The sequence below is a fragment of the Aythya ferina genome (assembly GCF_964211825.1).
Source record: "Aythya ferina genome assembly, chromosome: 6".
Taxonomy (NCBI): Eukaryota; Metazoa; Chordata; class Aves; order Anseriformes; family Anatidae; genus Aythya; species Aythya ferina.
Window position 1 is genome coordinate 23,270,829 of NC_140303.1, and position 18,502 is coordinate 23,289,330.

An 18,502-nucleotide genomic window follows, 5' to 3' on the forward strand; every position below is an offset into this window, starting at 1 on the left:
TTAGTTTAATATGTATGCAAGCAATTCTTTAAGTGCATGTTGGCATCTCTAAAATAAAAACATGTCTTGCTGAAACTTCCCAGAGGCAGCTGAATTTGGCCTGTTTGTGGCTTTCCTGCCTACATGCAGTGCTAAATGAAATAATACAGTTGTTGCACAAACAGGGAGGGTTATAAAGGTAGCTTCACTGTGACATTGCATCTGTCGTGAGAGCTTTCCCAGATAAAAAGAATATAGTAATTATATGATTAAACAATAAGGAAACTTTTTGGGTTGTGCACTTCCTCAGGCTATTAACCTAACCACTAATTAACCAACAGGAAATTCCAGACCTGAAAATTTCATTATTGCTATACTAAACTGTGAATATATGTGTGTTAATGAGAATTACATTATAGCCATCTGTATCATGTTTTTGAATTGTGTCAAAGCAGGAGAAGCAGAATATACCATCTGTTACCTAGCCATAGTAACATGCTGCATAAATCAAGTCGCCACAAAAAAAAAAAAAAAAGAAAAGAAGTTCCCCTTATTTACAACCCTAGTTATCACTTTATTTATTGTATTTTATTTGTAACAACCGCTAGTGCCGTGGCACTACCACCACTATAGTAATCATGGTAATGACACTATTCTGTTTGCTTTGTTTTGTTTACAACTTCTATGGTATAACTTCAGTATTCCGGGAGGAAGAGCTTCTTGAAGTGATAATTTCTGGGCAGTTAATGACTCCTCAACTTCAGTTCTGTATTCTCTCAAATATGTTTGAATCCCCCAAACCAAGAAGCTAAGCATTGCCTTGCAATTTGCAGTTCTATTTTGTTCTTAGGTAAATAAATTTTTCTGGATAATGTCTACTAGTGAACTCCCTTTCTCTGAACAGTGAGCACGAATTGAAGCATTTCACTGTCATCTGCGGGTTTTTGCTGTGCCTTTTAAGCTTTGTTTGCTCTTTTTTGTGGGTTCTTTTTGCCAGTATTTTATTTTTTTAAAATAAAAATCTTATTTGGGAAGAAAACTGGCACAGAAGAAGACAGCTGTGGGATAGTGAGGCAGATCCTTAGCAATAGAGATGAAATGTGACTCAGCAAGGTTTAAAATGCAGCTAATGATTGCATGTTACCTTTTGTGCTGAGTAGGGAGAAGAGTGATCTTTGATGTGAAAAGTTAGGATAAAAGGTTATAATTGAGATAGAGAGGTGGAAGAGTCACACAGCAGTTTAAGGGAAGTCACCCTGTGGACAGGTAGCCTAAATACGGATTTATCTTGTTGTCCCCAGTAGGTTTTTTTTTGAGTAGGCACTCTCATTTTGTCCTTGACTTGCACAGCTTTGGTGAGAGCTCTTAAGTACTAACTTTGTATTCAAGTTAAATGAACAAAATTCTGTTTCTCTGCAGACTGTAATGCAACAAGTGTGGTTTGAATATAATGAGGAATTCTTCAAATGTAGCAGTATATCTACAATGTAAATGTCTTATTTAATGCTACAGGAACATAGAAAGAACTTATGTTCTGTGGTAACCAAAAGGATGAAGGGAAACTAGCTGATAGTCTTTAGGTTATAGACTAGCAAAAATCTTCTGTGTGTCCGGAAGGACTTTCAAGAAAACTAAAGAAGTGTAGCATATTATGCTAGACTTTGCTTAGCTAAATTTATGTAAAAATAAGTACAAAGTATGAGGAATCTCTGAAAGGAGGCCACCTTGGAGTTCCACAGTTCCTGCTGGAACTTTTGGTTCACCATAATAATAACCTGGAAAAATGTGAGGTGACAATCAAAAGTTGTCATTCATGGTCACTAGAGGAGACATGGCTTTGTAAAATCCTTCTGTAAGTTTTCATAGCAAAGTGACTGGATAATGAAATGAGGTGAAATTCACTTTAGATAAATTCAATAGGAATTGGTTTATTTGTATTAGTAAAGGAATAGAGAAGAAAAGAAATGACATGATTGTGCCGCTGTATAACGACAATCTAGTGCACAGTTCTGGCTTCTCCAAAAGGTTATAATGGAACTGGAGGAGTAGGTTCTGGGACAATGAATAGGGATGGTCAAAGGTGTAATACGGTTTTCATATGAGACATCATGACGTGGTCTCTCTGGTCTCATGTCAGTATATTTACTCTTTTACGTACATGCAGTGATGTGTTGTAAGTATTCCAAGTAAGTGAAAAGAGAACATGCAATAGAATCATCTAATGATACTGCATAAAATCCTTAAACCAAATGTTAAATAATGGAAAAATAATTAAGTTCCCCTTCATGTTGAATGACTATACAAATTGTAATCAGCTTTCCTTGTTGATGTGTGACTTGCTTAAGAAAAACAAATTCTTGGTCTGCTTCCAAGCCATTTGGAATCCTCTGTCTATGCTCTCTTCTCCAGTTCTTTTTGATAGAACAAAACTATTTGCCTTTCCCTGGAGACTTGGCTGCGCTGATCCGTCACAGATGAGATGTCATCTCAGTAGGTACAAAGCAACTGAAGAAACAGTATTTAATAAAGCAGGAATTTAATCTGGAAGATTGCCTATTCTTAGCTAGTAATCCAGGTTTCCTGCTATTCTTGCTACTTTCAGGCTTCAGTTTCTCATGGATATTATTTAAAAAATAATAATCAACTATTTCAGGGTTAGATGGAATATCAGATAGTTTATAAATAAAAAGTTTTTTGTTTGTAACGATAGAGACAATAGGTTCAAAGAGCTTCCAACTGCACAGATCTGTCCCCACTGATTTAAAAAAAAAAAAAAACAAAAAACAAAAAACAAAAAAAAACATTCTGACCAACTTTTCCATATGTAGGTAACTGGTACACATCCATTATGTTTAACAGCCTATTAGGCTTTGAGGTGGGAGGGTTGTTTGATTTTTCTCTTTTTACTTATTATAGAAATTCTCAATACTCTGGTTAATCACAGACAACTGAATCTGAAGATATCTAGAGATCTAAAAATGAATATTGGGAAGTTGTGGCTGTTTTTTCTGTTCTTGCTTGATATGCAAATCTCCATATCCTTTTGCTCTCAGAAACAACTCTGTGGATTAGTACAGATGTTTGACGTACTCTAAAGAAGCGACCTATACAGGGATCTCCTTAGAAAGTATTTTGTGTCTAGCACTGTAGTGTCATATTTAGCAAAATTAGATCATTTATTTCTCTTAAAGCATGCATGCACAAGAAATAAAATTCTATGTTTATGAACTGTTCGCATACATTCCCTTTTGCTGCTGAGGGTAGTCAGTTGATTTTTCCTTTTTAGGGAATGCTTGCCAATACATCAATGCCAAGATGAGTAGTAGTATGTTTTATGGGAAAAATGAGAAGCATTTAAAAACGAATTCTGAAGAAATTATAAGAAAACATCTTAATTCCTCTCCCATAGACCTTATTTTCTAATATGCTGTCTAAACTTCTTTCACCAGGTCTTTTAAGGAGCATTTTTATATCAGTTTGTCATATAAAAGTTTTGTGCAAATCAACAAAATATCAACAGCAATAAATGTACAGCTTTATATGTGAAATCCCTGAGAAGGAAATTGCTAAGTAAATAAACAGTATATAAGACTTAGTACCACAAGATACCAAAGAACAAAGAAAAACAGACATTATGAACATTAACTGAATATGTCTAGCTACAGCCCTTAGACTAGGTAATCTTTCTGAGTGGGATTTCCAAATGTTTTATACTGTGTAGGACAAGTTTGCTACAGGGAATATGTTGGTATCTTAGATTACATTGATACCCTGTTTGCCCTGAAACTTTTACTATTGGTGATCCAAGTCCTGCAAGTCCGGCTGGGTTTGTATTGCTGCTGACCCCAGCTTTTCAAGCAATTAAAATAGTTGCGAGGTTTTCAGTTCTAAACATTATTAACTCTTGAAGTTTAGCTCTGGATTGCCCTTTACTTGGAATGCCACCGAGCTTTGATCTGATGGTTTGTTTCATTTAACCTTACATGTGCTGGGTAAAACTGATTTTGTCTGATACAGGGGTGAGTGGATGCTTTTGACAGGACTTCTTGGGTAAGAAAGGCCAGCTAAGGAGTTGTCAGTGATGTTAGTCACCACGCACAGATGTTATCCTCTCCCAAAGTGGTACACAAACAGCTTCAAAACACTCTGTGGCCTGATACAGATCTAGAAGCAGTATTTGCTAATGATAGGAACCTGCAGGATGCACTTGCCCAAAAGAGTTTGACTGCATTCCTTCCCATTACCTGAGAAGATTTAATTGTAAGCAGTTTTTATCTTGCTGCATATGTGAGGTTTGACTTTGACAACAGGTTGAGAATTGTTTTTCAAGCAGCTTGTGTTTTTCTTGATAATGGTGTGAAGCTTCTGTTATTACCCTACTTCAGAGACTGCAAAGTCATTTTCTTCCCAGGTAGTGTAAATGTTGATCTTTTGTGATGCTGATTACTCAAGGTCTTAAGCTTCAATAATTTTGTAGGCAGTACTGATGATCAAATCAACTGGATTTGCAGTTATGTGCCTCTGCTACCAAAGTATTCCACCAACCACTAACATTTGCTCACCTGAACTGCTTAGTTGGGTGTCTTACAGATGGAGAAATGGGGAAGGATAAAAAGCACAGAGAAAGGAAGAGTTCTAAAACTTCCCACTGAAGTTGTCTTGCAGAAAGAAAAGGAGTATGGGTGATGGGATTGGATTCTTTTTATGGTATGAAGCCACGGAAGATACAACAAAGCTACTTAATACTCTTTTGAATTGGCTGAAGTAGACATGTCAGGATTAATGACTATACAAATCTCTAGATGTACTATATAGGCTGTTTGGTCAGGTGGTGGGATTATAAATAGGTAGGCTTACTGATGTCACCAGTAAAAGAAAGAAATGACAGAGTGCTTGCCATGCACACGCTTCTTCCACACACACTTCCAGACCTTCTACCTACATATGCTGTTGAAAGAAATTCACTTGATTTTAATGAAGAGAGACCTGTGTTATCTCAGAGGTAAGCAGAAAAGTAGTTTAACCACTGTTAGCTGTACTTCCTCCCTCTCCTTGTTTAGGTGATCAGCAGGCTTCCAGGTAATACTTACATTATCTTACTGGCCAGCATCCTACTAGCAGTTCTTTTGTTTGATATGCACAGGTAAAACTTTGACCTGCAGAGCTGTTTTGGTTGGTGTGAATGGGAATTCTGGAAATGTTTGATGTAAGGTGACAAATATTTTGCAAGACTAAGGATGAAAGTGTTGGTATTTACACAGCATTTCCTTGATTGTTTGGTTGAACTCATCTGAACTCCTGTTGTGAGGAAAAATATTTACCATAATTACGTCCCTGTAGCAGCGTCGAAGTCTTTGCTCTTGTAAGAAAGGCAGATTCAAGTATAGGGCAGTACATAAGTAGTCAGAATCCAAACATAGACCAGTAAAAGGAAAGAATTGAAGTCTGTAGTGCTGTTTTCAGAGAAAGTATGTAATTCTTCCAGTCCAAGGTACAAAAGCCTTTTTATCCCCTTACTGGCTCAAAGACCAGGGTGAATAAAGACTTGTAAGTTTATCCATGTAGATGGATTGCTAGAATTTCAGTGGTGTGCTTCTGGGTACAGAAGCTGTTCCATCTGTTATTTTAAGTTACAGATTGCTGTCTGAAAGTTCAAATAAAATTATTTTAATTGAGGAATGTTGTATTTCATGGAGACAGTAAGGCTTTTCTGACTTTGCTCATCTTTCATCTAATTTTTATCTAAAACTTTGGAAGAAAAGTTCTTTTTAATAAACTTGTCGAAGTCAGTGCCTTTGGTGTTTAATACAGTGGAGTCCATGCTGTGTGCTCATTCAGGAGGTGAATACAGTGTTGTAGCACAGTAGTTAGAGCAAGTCACTTACTCATCAGCTTAATGTATAGCAAAGTTCCCTACTTTCCACAGAGCAGGCTACTACTGCTGCTAATAGTTGTAAAGGTTAGTAAGATACAGGTTTCTCCCCTTCCTAAAGACATTTTTTTTTCCTACAGTAAAGTTAAGGCTGAAGCCCTGTAGCCTTTTTCAGAAAGTGCAGAGACTTTCTAATGGAGTAACGGGGCATCCAAAATAGCTTTGGTGTTACCAAACATGGTGCAAGGAGACAGTTTTCTTTGAAGAAACATCGTCTTTCAGGCCTGTTGCAGGAATGCAGTAAGAAACAGATCTGGGGCATTTTGAGTGTTCAGAAGAAAGTGGAGGAGGGAGCTAACAACAGCTCTTGTATGTAGGTGGGGATGAGTCTGGGGGAGGATGTTGTAGCATTTCTGTGGGCCCTGAATTGCCAACCAATGAGGGAGTTGAAGTTAAAGGGGGACAAAGGGGAGGGAGGCTCCTGCTGCCAGTGGCAGCAAAAGTGGGTATGAAAACTGCTGGTCAGGCAGATGCTACAAAGAGCTGGGCTAGGACTTTGGGCTGTGCTTCCTATCACCCATCACCCCACAGAATGCACAAGAGATCGGGCTTGAGCTCCAGCAGCAGCACTGACTTTTGAGGAGGTGGTAAGTGCCACCCTGCTCCTGAAGGGCTTTGCCACTGCTTTCTGAGGGTGTGGGTGCTACAGGGGATGCTGTGAGAGATGAGCAGGAGAATCTGGTGGTAGATGGACACTTACTGTGTTTGTTTGAGGTTTTGCATGGAGCATTTGCCTCAGATGTTTGTGGAAATAAAGCTACATGTGGGGGATAGGGAAACCTCTTTATTACATCTTAGCTCTCAGGTTAGCAACTAAGTTGAAAAATGAAAGTGCTGAGATGCTTCTCTTGCAATTTAGTGAAGGTAATGCTTGCTTTGGTACAATTTCCTAGCCTGAGCTTTTTCTTCTTGCTTTTTCTTTCTTGTAATTAACTCATTTTCTGACATGATTCTGTGTAGTAACTCCCTCTTGCTCCTCTTTTGTCAGTTTTTCATGTGTCACATACCATCTGTTTAATTTCGGCAACTTCAAAATCTTCTTCCTCAGGATAAAAAACTTTCTCTGCTTTCCAGTCCGTTCCAGCGCTTCATGTAGCATCTGTTCTCCAATTTACTAAACCCTCCTATTTCTTGTTTATGCGAATGTACAAAATATTTTGAAGTTTTACCAAACTATAGGGAGCTAAAGGACCCAGCTGCCAGAAGAAGGCTGCTGGTGGCTGTAGAGCTTTCAGCCAGGGATAAAGGTTGATCTGTTCCAAATACCTGCTGGAAAACACAGAATGAGCTGCAGTTCTTCTCAGAGCCAAGCTCACTGATTCTTCACCTGGGAGACTGGAGCATTGCAGCTGCACCCAACCTTTTGTAGCAGCTAAAGAGAAGACGGGTAAAGTTTGTTTTCCATGTTGCTGCTGCAGTGCTTCCCAGGTACTGGCCTGCATTGTTTTACCTGTGTTGCCCACCTGCACCTATGCCATGTTACCTGTATTTGAGGGATGTGGAAAAAGGGAAGGGTTTGTGCTACTCTTTCCTGGCTGCTGTGCTACTGAGTGGTTCTGCTTTTCTTTTCCTTGCCTCTTCACAGCCTCTAAATCCATCCAGTGCCTGCCTCCAGTGTTACTTTTAAAATGTGATTCTGAATGGCAGAGAAAAAGGAACAGAAGAAAAGCTCAGATAAATTGGCAATTCTTTACTCTATTGATGTTCGGAATAGTGGCAGAAAAACCCACGAGCACAGCTAGGTGTTTCATCTCCAGGCTTTGAAAAGACTGGCGCTATACCTGCTTTCATGACTAGAAGATAACGGCCAGAAGGGCAAATTTAGGTTTTGCAAGCCCTTAATTGAACTTTTCTTGCTGGTCATAGGAGAAGAATATCTTTGTGAGTCTGCTTTTATAGAAATATTTGAAAAAAGATTTGAGAGTTTGTTCCTGGTGGAGGTAACATATGTTTGCTCAAGTTTTAAATATTTGTTAGATTTATTACTGTATCAAAGGTTAAGCTCCCCATTTGAGCTCAAGCTGCTCTTCGTTTCTTTTCCTGTTTATTCAGCCAGTTATATATTACTCAATAGCTGTTACAGATTTACTGTTTTCTCTTCCCTGCTCTCTTTCTTTTCTGTCAGGCTGTTTGCATAACAGTAAATATAATAAAGGCTAAATGAGTCATATGTAGTTTTAATAGTTCTGAATATCATTCAAGTTTTTTGATTTTTCTTTTGGTAGCAAACCTGTTTTTCTAATTTGATACTTTTATCTAATAGCAACCTTTCCACAAAGTATCTGCTTATTACAGAGGCATGTTGCACTTGACATGCCAAATTTGAATTTAGTGTTAACACTATTTATTTCACAAATCCAAGTTCTTAACCTCCTTAGAAGTAATGCTGTTGGAAGTGATTTTCCTCCACTTCCTTCCCCCACTGCTTCCCGTTTTTAAGAAGATATAGTACTTTTGGCACAGCATAATGTGGTATAAAAGATCACTTGTGTAAGAATACATTTTGATAATTCCTTAATAATAATAACCTTTTATGCAAATTTATGGCATAATGTATTTTTTATCCTCTGTTGTCTGCTAGGATTCTGAGCTCTAGGCTGTTTTGCTAGCAGCAGGGCAAATCTTATGCCTCGAGAGGAGCTAACTGGTTTTGCTGGATGGCATAAAGTGACATGGAGTCAGTGGTGATCTGTGCTCAAGAGTTAGTATTTCATGTGTTTTAAGTGACCTTGAAAAGGTCATTGTAATGGTAGTTATGGTTTGGCTTTTAAGGGCAATGAACAAATTTTTGCTTTTTTAGAAAATTAATTATAAATTTGAAACTCATGCTACAGAAATCTATCCTGAAGTTGGTGCCCCTTTTAATATAGGGAGGGCCACAATTAAAAACATGCCTGTGCCATACAGACTTGTGTTTGTTGCCTCTGAATCCCCCCTTTTTCCTCCTAAAAGGAGAAAACATTGCGTGAATTATGGCTTGAATACAGTCTCTTCTGTTTTCAAGACTGCCACTGCCATGGGGACAGACAATCAGACGGGCAAGTGTCTGTTCCAAATGGTCTGCAGGGAACTGAAGGATTCATTTGCTGCTTTCTTGCTTTCACTGTGTACCAGACGTCCGAAGATTCCATTTAGCTTTCACCTTACTGTCATGGTTACAGTCCTAGTCCTGTGATTTATTTCTCTCTAGGATAAGACTCTTTTTAAAAATTCTTTTCTTTAGAACTCTGAGGCTAGTTAGGGAGGGATTCAACACGTCCCATTGATTAGGAAAAACTTTTTTTCTAGCAAGAGCTTTGAAAACATACCTTGATTTCTGGGATGCCTCGTATTTGTGGTCCAATTCCCTTATGGAAGGGGATGGAAAAACAGGTGTTCTATGTTTTTTTTTTTTTTTTTTTTTCTTTCACTGTAGCAATCATCTAAATGTGGGCACAAATAAGAGAATATCTGCAGAGAATTTGTTGCTTGTTGGATCGTCACTGAGTGAAGTCATAGAGATGATCTTCAAAATTCAGTTTATTAATCATATCACCTGTAGCATCACTACTGGCGTATCAGTCGGTATATCAGTTGTACAAGGTCTTCTTGTTTTTATGAGAACCCTTTTCTCAATTCTTCATTTCTAGTATCATCTCTTATGTAACATTTTTTAAAAAACAGAAATAATTTGCAGTGTTGGTCTCCTTTCAGGCTTGAGAATTTGTATAGGAAGTGCACAGTGAAATATCTCATTATCACAAAAGATTTCAAAGATTTTCTTGGTTGTTCCTCCACCTGGAAATTGGAGTTGAAATGTACTTCTGTACATTTATTCTTTTGTAACTATTGAACTTGCTGCTAGATATATCTGTACAATATAAACGCTGAAGCTTCCCCGGATAGCTAAGTGGATGAGTGTGAAACCTGAAAGCTCACATCTATCTGCAGAGCAGATGCAGCAAATATTTTTTCCTTCATTTTGTCCTACAGGTATCATAAGCCTGGCTTGAAGGGATAACCTTCCAAGAATGGATAGTGCTTGCCTCTCATTGATCCATACCTTGATCTTAATATCCAGCTGGTGCTTTTATAGTAGAAATAATGATAGAGACTGTGTATCAAACAGTGATATTGATCTAGAGATGAAAGCCTAGTATCAAGGCTGATAGGCACATTGTATAGATGCCATGAGGCTGGTATAGCAAGTACTTGAGCTGCTTAATTTTAAGGATAAATATCCTTAAAATATTTTAAGGTAGATAAGAAGAATACTAGAGTACATCAAAAGTGACCTCTTCAGCAGCACTACTTCTAACACAAATTTTGTGTAGACATCTGAATCACAAGAACAAAGCAGTGCAGAGGGTGTTCTGTCACATGAGTAGTGTAACTTTAAATTTTCTTGAACTGGAACTTTAAGTGATTGGAAAAAAAACTATATATTTGTAAAGTAACTGGTTAGAAATGTGTATATAGAGAGCTGGGATGCAGCAAACAGCAATGAAAGGTGATTAAGAAGCAATGTAGATAGTTACAGGTGATGATTTCACTTCTGTTTGCAGAGTGCAGTAGTGTTTGGGGGGGGGAAACTCTAGAAGCTTATAAATCAATTAGGTTTTTCTGCTTTTGAGATTTTTTTTTTTTTTTCCCACTTTGGGAAGAGCTCCAATTCATTGGGCAGTCTGAAGCAAAGGACTTTCAGTCCTTTCTTTTCTGTCAACTTCAGAGTTGAAGACAGGATGAGAATGAGTGAATCCAAGATGAGAAAGATAAGTCTCTCTGAAAATTAGAAAAATAGATGACTGTGTTGTGGTATGAAATAAATATAATTTTAAAGATATGTTGGCAGGTTGGACTTACCATGAAGTACTGCAAAATACTAAGATGTTTGCTTCCAGTAAGCCACGTACATATGCTGTTGTGTGTGTGTAAGTATCATTTGACTGACTGTAATGGATATCATGCGATGTTTCCTCATAATGATGAACAGATAACTTAAAAACACAGGAGTTCTGTCCTTTGTTAATAACACCCAGGACATCAGGACTCACATACAGTAGGATGTCTGGAAGAACATTTTTTTTATTGTGAGTGAACAGATGCCAAATAGCAGATTGTAGACAGAATAAAGCTTTGTGCTTCATATGCACAAAATGTAAATCCTGAGCTCACCAGCACAGCAGAGCTGGTGGTAGTATGTGTGGGAAGAGCACTCCTGCTTGAGCATTTTCATTTTGGTCTATCACAAGGTTAAGCAGAGTTATGCAGGCTTGACAGCAGCTTTGTAACTACTATAATGCAAGAAGCCATGTATTCCAGAGTTCCCAGGCTAAGGGAAAAATATGCCACATGGGTATGTCAATGCTATCGTTAGTATTCAGATTAAGAACAATATAAATGAAAATTGAGCTACTTCTAAGTAAAGGAAAGAGAAATATCATCCATAAAATGCAGATGAAAGTGACACTACTGTAAATTACTCCATTTTTCATGTCTTTGTGTAACTATCAAATCCCAAATTGGGAGCTCCATCTTGCAAACTTATTTAAAATGTGGATTACTGAATACCTATGTCTTACGAAATACGTTTTTTTTTTTTTTTTTTTTTTTTTTTAAGGGGAGTGTGTATGCATATGCCCTGAAATATATAGCTGTGATTTTTATAAAAGGTAAAACCTTTCTTTTTAGTGACTTACCTTGATAACTTACATCATTTCATGGACTACAGCAAGAATCAGACAATGATGCTGCAGTTGTCATCGAGCGTTTTCCTAGCAAGTAGTGCTTGATGTTGAGGATATGCAGTAGTGATGCTTTGAAACTATAACCCCAAAGACAGAAGTGAATAAACAGCAGGAAAGATGGTGTTTTTCTCTGCTTTTTGTACAAGACAAATTTATTCTGTGAGTATTAAAGATGAATAGTACTGAGTTGGGAAGCTTGCAGAAGAAATTAGTGGCTTAAATATGTTGTCTGTGTTGCTGATATATCATTCTGAACGGAACATATTAACATAGACCTGAACTCTTGTTTGCCTGTTCCTTCACAGAGCAGATGATGTGCAAGGTGTTGCAGCTGTCTGCTACTGCTGCATTGCAATGGCGCAACATTATTGTAATAATCAAGAAAGTGTTATAACAACTGCTTTGTGTGCAAAATCAAAAGCAAGAAAAGATCTAGAAGAAGCTTTATTGAAGTGGCCTTTTTCCTCTCATAAGGTGATCTCAACAGAGCTAGTTGCTTTACTGACTTTGAGTGAAAAATTTAAAAGGTGCTACTTGTAGTTTTGGCATATCATTTTGTGAAGTTTGGTATCAAAAAAAAATATCTCTGCCCTTCATAGAAACACGCATTCTTAGTGATGCCAGAACAAACTTAAAGTTTGCTTAACAAACTTAAATCTATCTGTTGTGCAGTAGAAAGTTTTTATTCTGCTACATTGAATGAAATTTTTCAGTACCTGAGAGCTGAGCAGTTGCAGGTGAGTCCCCTTCTGGCCTTTCCCATCTTATGTGATTGCCATGGAAAACTTGAGAGATGGTCCTGATGAGGTTAGAGCCAAAATAATGTCACTGAAAGGACTATCAAGCTGTCTTTGTGTACTGTCTCATGTAATTGTGTTGAAGGATGGAAGTTAAGTACTGTAAACATTAATACTCTTTGAAAACAGGACTTGAAGAGGTGGTTGTTTGTACTGTAGCCTTTGGTTATGTAGCAGATAATTTCCTCTCTTTCTCCAGTTTTTGGGGAAAGTGTTCATTATTGAGAGGACGTGCTGGCAATAACTGGAATATCCAGGTCACTGTAAGTTCAAGTATTTCTCATTATTATAATGTGCCCTTTTCTAGTTGCTCATAGTTAAAAATACACTGCTTGTAGTTTTCTGACAGGCTTTTTTTTTTTTTTTTTTTTTTTTTTAAAAAAAAACTGGCTTTCATTATTATTTTTAAATATAACATCAAATAGACGTGCTTTATTTATTTACTGTACCCAGATCTTTATTTTAAAATGGGCTTCCACACATTCAGATCATTGACACTATTGTTTTTTTGCAAGCAGGAAATATGTTGAGATACAGCAACGAAACTTTGGTATGTAGAAGTGGGTTGTGAAGCACATAAAATGTTGACTTTATGGCCTTGCTTTTGATTTAAAAGGACACAATGCTTTTTCTTAACAAAATGATGAAATCTTATGTCTGCATTTTTGCTGAAAGAGCTTGAACATCCCTCTGGCTGCCTTTTTCCAGGGCTAGGAAGAATCAGCAGACAAAGGTTTATTATTTTTTTTCTACTTTGTTTTGAGCAGTTGATTAGACAGATCTGACATTCAAGCTGTTGGAGATTAGCAGGTAGCTGGTGAGTTTAGCTGGTGAGAAACGGGGGAGCATGGCCCGTCAGGGGGGTCAGCAGGTTTGCAGTGGCCGGTGCAAAGAGAAGTCTGTCAGCTGGTGGGGCTGAGACCTGGGGAAGCAGGGGAAGCAGTGAGTACCTGCCCTGTATGGGATGCTGCCACACAGTTTCCAGAGGAGTTTAATTGACCTGTGTCCTTATTTGGAGTCAATTTCTATTTTAACTCCCTTTCTGGATGTTGTAGCTAAATAAGCTGTATGCTGATTCTTCCTGCAGCTTTCCTTTACTTCTGTAGTAGCCAAGAAAATAAAGAGTATGTTTTGGTTGTTCTAACTCCTTCTGATGTTTACTTTGAAAATTAGATTAGAATAAGTCTGCTTAGCTCCTAGCACATCTGGAAGCCATATGAAAATGAAAGACACTGAATGAGGCCATTTACTGAGCACCTTTTTTCTGACCTCTGAACTGTTAGTTTTATTTGATTAGAATTTATTCTCTTCATTATGGTTGCATTTTGTCTTTCTTAATTTTAAGAGTTCTCTTCTTCTCAGGAGGAAAAACTAGCTTAACAACTCACTCTCTTTTTATTAACAAAATCATTAAAAGAAAGCCTAATTGCTTTCCCAGTACCTGGTAGAGGTGAAGAGGCAAGAGAGAACTGGGCTGCTGTTTGTTGATGGATCTTTATGATGGAAAAGAGTTTGAAATGATGCCATAGAGTTGGAGTTACTTGGGTAATGCTGGTTTTATGATTCTTGGCGTTTGAATAAAACTGTGTGTGGAGGATGCCTCTGAGAGGAAGCAGCTGCGGTAGCTTCTTGCAGGCTGCAGAGTGCAAAAGAGGAGGGGAGGGATTGCAGGTTGTAAGTGCTGTTGCAAGTGGACTTCCTCCAGCCTGTCGCTTGCTGCTTTTGATTTACACCTACATATATAATAACATTCATGTTAATTCCTCTAACTGCTCAGTACCAGCTCTGGGACCATGGGGGTGCAGGACTTCATCCACCACCAGTCAGGCAGCCTTTCTTCTGAGAAGGCAGAGACACCGGACGCCAGAGAAGAAAAAAAAAATTATCTGTGAGGCCAAATGTGACTTGCTTGGGGTGAGAATGAGAGAGAGAGATGAGAGAATGGGTGAAAAATAAAGAAACAGAAAACTTGAGAATGGGAATACCTCTCACTTAATAAGAGATTGTCCACAGACATTACACTGACTTTTTGGAGGTTTTTCCTCCTCTGAGCGGGGCAAGAAATGCAAGCATAACTCACCATAAAGAAACCGAAGGTCTCTTAGGGATGGGTAGGGTACATATGCCACCTTTCGTTGGTGTAAGGGGAGAGTCAGCCTCGCCAGGCTGCCTAAACCCACGTGTGTGCACACACTGCTATGTGTAATGTCATCTGCCCAGCTATCGCACCCAAATTCTGTCTACTATTTTTCCAGCTCTAGCTCTCTGCGGTGTGAACTGGACACTGTAAATAAGGCTATGTTTTACTGATGCAGACCACGCATTTACTGATGTGCTCATTTTGGATTAAGCACTCTCTGTAGTGATAGTGGAGTTTCAGCAATGAAATAGCATTTGTCTGCTTAATGGAAAACAGAGTCCACTAGCATTTGCAGATAAATCTTACTGTATTGTGTAGTCTTCAGGGATTAAATTCTGAGTTCAGTTGTAGTAAATATCTGAAGTCACCTAAAGATGTAAGGATGAATATGTAGGGTGAGAAGCAGTACTGCTTTGCTTTGGGTATGGATTTTTACTTTATTTCTTACTACTAATGTGTTAGTGGTTTTTATATTTATATAGCTTTTTATAGTTGTATTGGTATTGATGTTCTTTTTGGTAGTTATATGGAAGCTAAACTCATACAACAAAACAAAAAAACCTAAGTGGGGGAGGCGTAAAAAGCAGTTTGATTCATACTTTTTGCAACACTCACATAACCCAGAAACAACGCAGGCATGTTGCTGTAGAGACCAACGTTAAGTGTGCAGCTCACACCCTGTGTCTCGAATTGTGTGCAGAGGGAGGTGTACACCAAAACTAATTTGGAACATAAGCAGAGAGGAGGCGTAGAAGTTGATGATGAATCTTCATTCTGTGTGTTTGGACGTTTGGGAGTACTCCTGAGGAGCCTGGAGAGGCTGTGAATAGTTAATTATTCAGCTCGGAGTTCTGAAGTTCAAAACTCCAAGTTCTTTCAGAAACAGCTCAGTCATGTGAAGTTTCATTACACAGTCGTCTGTTGCAATGCTGTTCTGGACCTTGTTTGTTCTTTGTTGTAAGTGACTTTAAGCTTCATTTTGTCAAGGAAGATGTATGTTTCTAACTGTCGTATTCTCAATCTTTTGGGTTAATTCTGTAGGATAACTCCAGAAGTTAATGTATTTGGTTGTTTTTAAAGTAAACAAACTTTGGTACAACTCCAAGGATCTAAATTGCAAGCATATTTTTGGAAACTTGCTATATTATGTTTTTAAATATCCATATACAGTACATATATACAATATACATGTGTATTTTAGCTTTTAGTGTGTGACTTCATTCTAGTCTTTAAAATAAAAAATGTTTATAAGAAATGAAAAAGTTTTCATGAGGTAATGCATGTCCACAGTATTGGATGTTTTCTCATCTAATGATGCAAGTCTTGATTGTAGTATCTTTTCCTTGTAATTATATACATGAAATGTAAAAATTGATTTGAATAGAAAGGCATGTTGTAGAAATAAGTCCTGTATTCAGAATTTGCTGTAACATAAACAGATTAAGAGGTGCAGAACGTGTTGCTTTTGGACCATTAGGTGTGTTTTTGGTGGTCTTTTATTTTTTTTCAGGTTTGCAAAGGTTTGTGTGTGTGTGTGAAATAAGACAAGAAAGAATAGTAAGAAAATAAAGATAGAAAATCTATCTTCCTCTTTTGGTGAGAGGAAAATGTGAAAGCATATTGTGACTGAAATGTCAAGAAGTATTACAACACGGTAGGATTGGTATTTTATTACTGTATAGAAATAGACCTAGAGCTAGTAGGATTTGTTTAAAGGATTTTAATAATCAAAAGAAAAAATTGGGGAAGAAAAGTGTGATTATTCCTCTGTCTGTCCTATAGATTAGACATATAGCCAGTGCAATTTGGCTGCATACTGTGTAGTACAGTGTTTTTATTTAGACTAATCCAGTAAATCTGTTTGGAGAATGCTCAAGAAAAGTCTTGCCTTTGTGTACTACAAAGGAGAGGAAAAAGTCATTCAATTAACTTGACTCTTAATTTTTGTATATCTATTTCAGAAGAAAAGCTAAAGCACCTCCTCCTCCATCTGAACCCAAACCCATTGCTGTTTCTCCATTTGATGACACAGAATCAGTCAACCTCATCATGGAACAGAAAGAGAATGTAATCGATAAAGACATTGAACTGTCAGTGGTCCTGCCAGGAGATGTGATCAAATATACTACAGTTAACGGGAGGTATGATACACAGTATGATACTTTGGTTTAATTTTTCTTTCCTACTCAAGTTTATTTTGACCTTCATCCACTTTTAAACCACTCAGTAAAATACACAAGTTGTGAATTCTTTCTAGTCACTGCAGATCTCTAGGAAGAATACTGGTTTGTGTGATACATGGAGTTTTCAGATACTGTGAAAGTGTCTGTGTTAGACCTTAAAGATGAGTTCTGCTTCCTATTTAGCTACAAAGTCAAGCATTTGCTCAGTACTACTACCTATAGACTACCGTAAGTCTTAAAAAAAGGTATTATCATTTCAGAAAAAATCTATAATTCTTTTAAGAAAGCTTTTAGCTACAGCTTTGCATTTTTTTAATCAAATATGTTTTGCTGAAGCTAGTTTTAATTTGAAATGCATACTTCAGTCTGGTAATTGGCAATATAGATTGTGAGTGTAACTCCCAAGTGTCCTTTAGTTCAGAAAGACTTAGAAATTGACTGAAATCATAAATCCTAGGACTTAAAATAGTGTATTAATTATCACAGTGGGTTTACTAAGGAAATACTATTCAAACACAGCAATGGATCAGAACAGTTAGGATGCCAGTTTGTACAGACTTTTTTTTTTTGCACTGGGTAAAGTAAACGTAGCTACATCCACCTCACATCTTAATGAGAGATAATGGGTTTTGTAGCTCAAGTCCATTTGCATGCTTTGTCATTTGCTAGAGTTGATGAGGTCACTTTCTAGATATCGAATACTGGCTTGTGGTGGAGGCTGCATTATTATTATTATTATTTTTCTTCCAGACTACATCTCATTTTTCAGGATAAATTAAATCTGAGGTCATATTTCTTAAAACAAATGTTCTGAAATAATTGGTTACTACTATGATGCTTCATAGTGTTCTTGCTAGCATGTTTACAGCAAGGAGTATTTCTGGCTGTCAGAGTTATGTATTCTGACAGGTTCCTCCTTTTTTTTTCAGTCCTTTTGTCCATGCTTGTGAGTACCATGTACTCTGTATCTTGCTTTGCTCAGAACAAAGTGCAACAAAGCAATGTTGTATATATCCTCACTCAGACAAATTATCTTGTGTGTAATTATATTTTCTATATGAGATTTTTGAATCTTCTCCTTGGTTTTAAATACAACACAGGACTTACGATTTTTCTGCAGCCAAAGAGAATCAAAAATAACTTGACAAACCTTTTTATCTAGCAGCTTGATTGTTTTAAGTTTGTTTTCCCACAAGAAAGAAATGCAGTTCGAGAAAGATTTCTCTGAATGCAGTAAATAGTTTCAATTATACGTGTCAGTAGATTAATTTAGTTTTCAACAGCCAGTATAATAATGACATGTATTTTATTTGGAAACGGTGCATCAACTAATTTTTGCAGGGTAGCATGGCTTTACAGTTTCAGACACGTTTCAGACAGACCTTAGCTTTGCTGAATTTCCTTAGAACCCTTTGAGTTTCCATTTGATCCGTTCTCGAGTATTTTCAGTCATTAGGGTATTCTTAGCAAACTGTTGGTTTACTCCGTGTAGCCAGTGAATAGCCAGCTTTGTAGTGTTGCCCTACTTTTCAAAATCTATTGTACTTATATTTGTTGGTAACAAATTCAGGGGTTTTCCTGGTAGCTTTTTTTGTTTGTTTATTTGTTCTTAATTAAAACAAGTGTCTTTTTTAGAGAACAGCTTTAATAAACGCTTTTGCAAGGAAGGCCAAGGATCTATAGATTTAAGTAATCAGAGATTTATAGAAAACCAAACTGCCTGTGAGTAATTTTTTCTTATTATC

General features: G+C 37.3%; 1 protein-coding gene across 12 annotated transcripts in view; it reads left to right on the forward strand.

Moving 5' to 3' along the window:
- Positions 1–18,502, forward strand: part of COBLL1 (cordon-bleu WH2 repeat protein like 1) — an 88,455-nt gene that overhangs the window by 35,711 nt on the left and 34,242 nt on the right. For 8 of the 12 annotated variants that reach the window (XM_084523235.1, XM_084523239.1, XM_084523242.1 and 5 more), the window contains exon 2: positions 16,536–16,715. In XM_084523235.1, coding sequence (XP_084379361.1) covers positions 16,536–16,715 — 180 coding nt within the window. Of the gene's footprint in view, positions 1–2,433; positions 2,474–6,390; positions 6,499–15,410; positions 15,532–16,190; positions 16,229–16,535; positions 16,716–18,502 lie in introns of those variants that run through there. The other 4 variants (XM_084523243.1, XM_084523236.1, XM_084523245.1 and 1 more) reach the window with 4 other exon arrangements.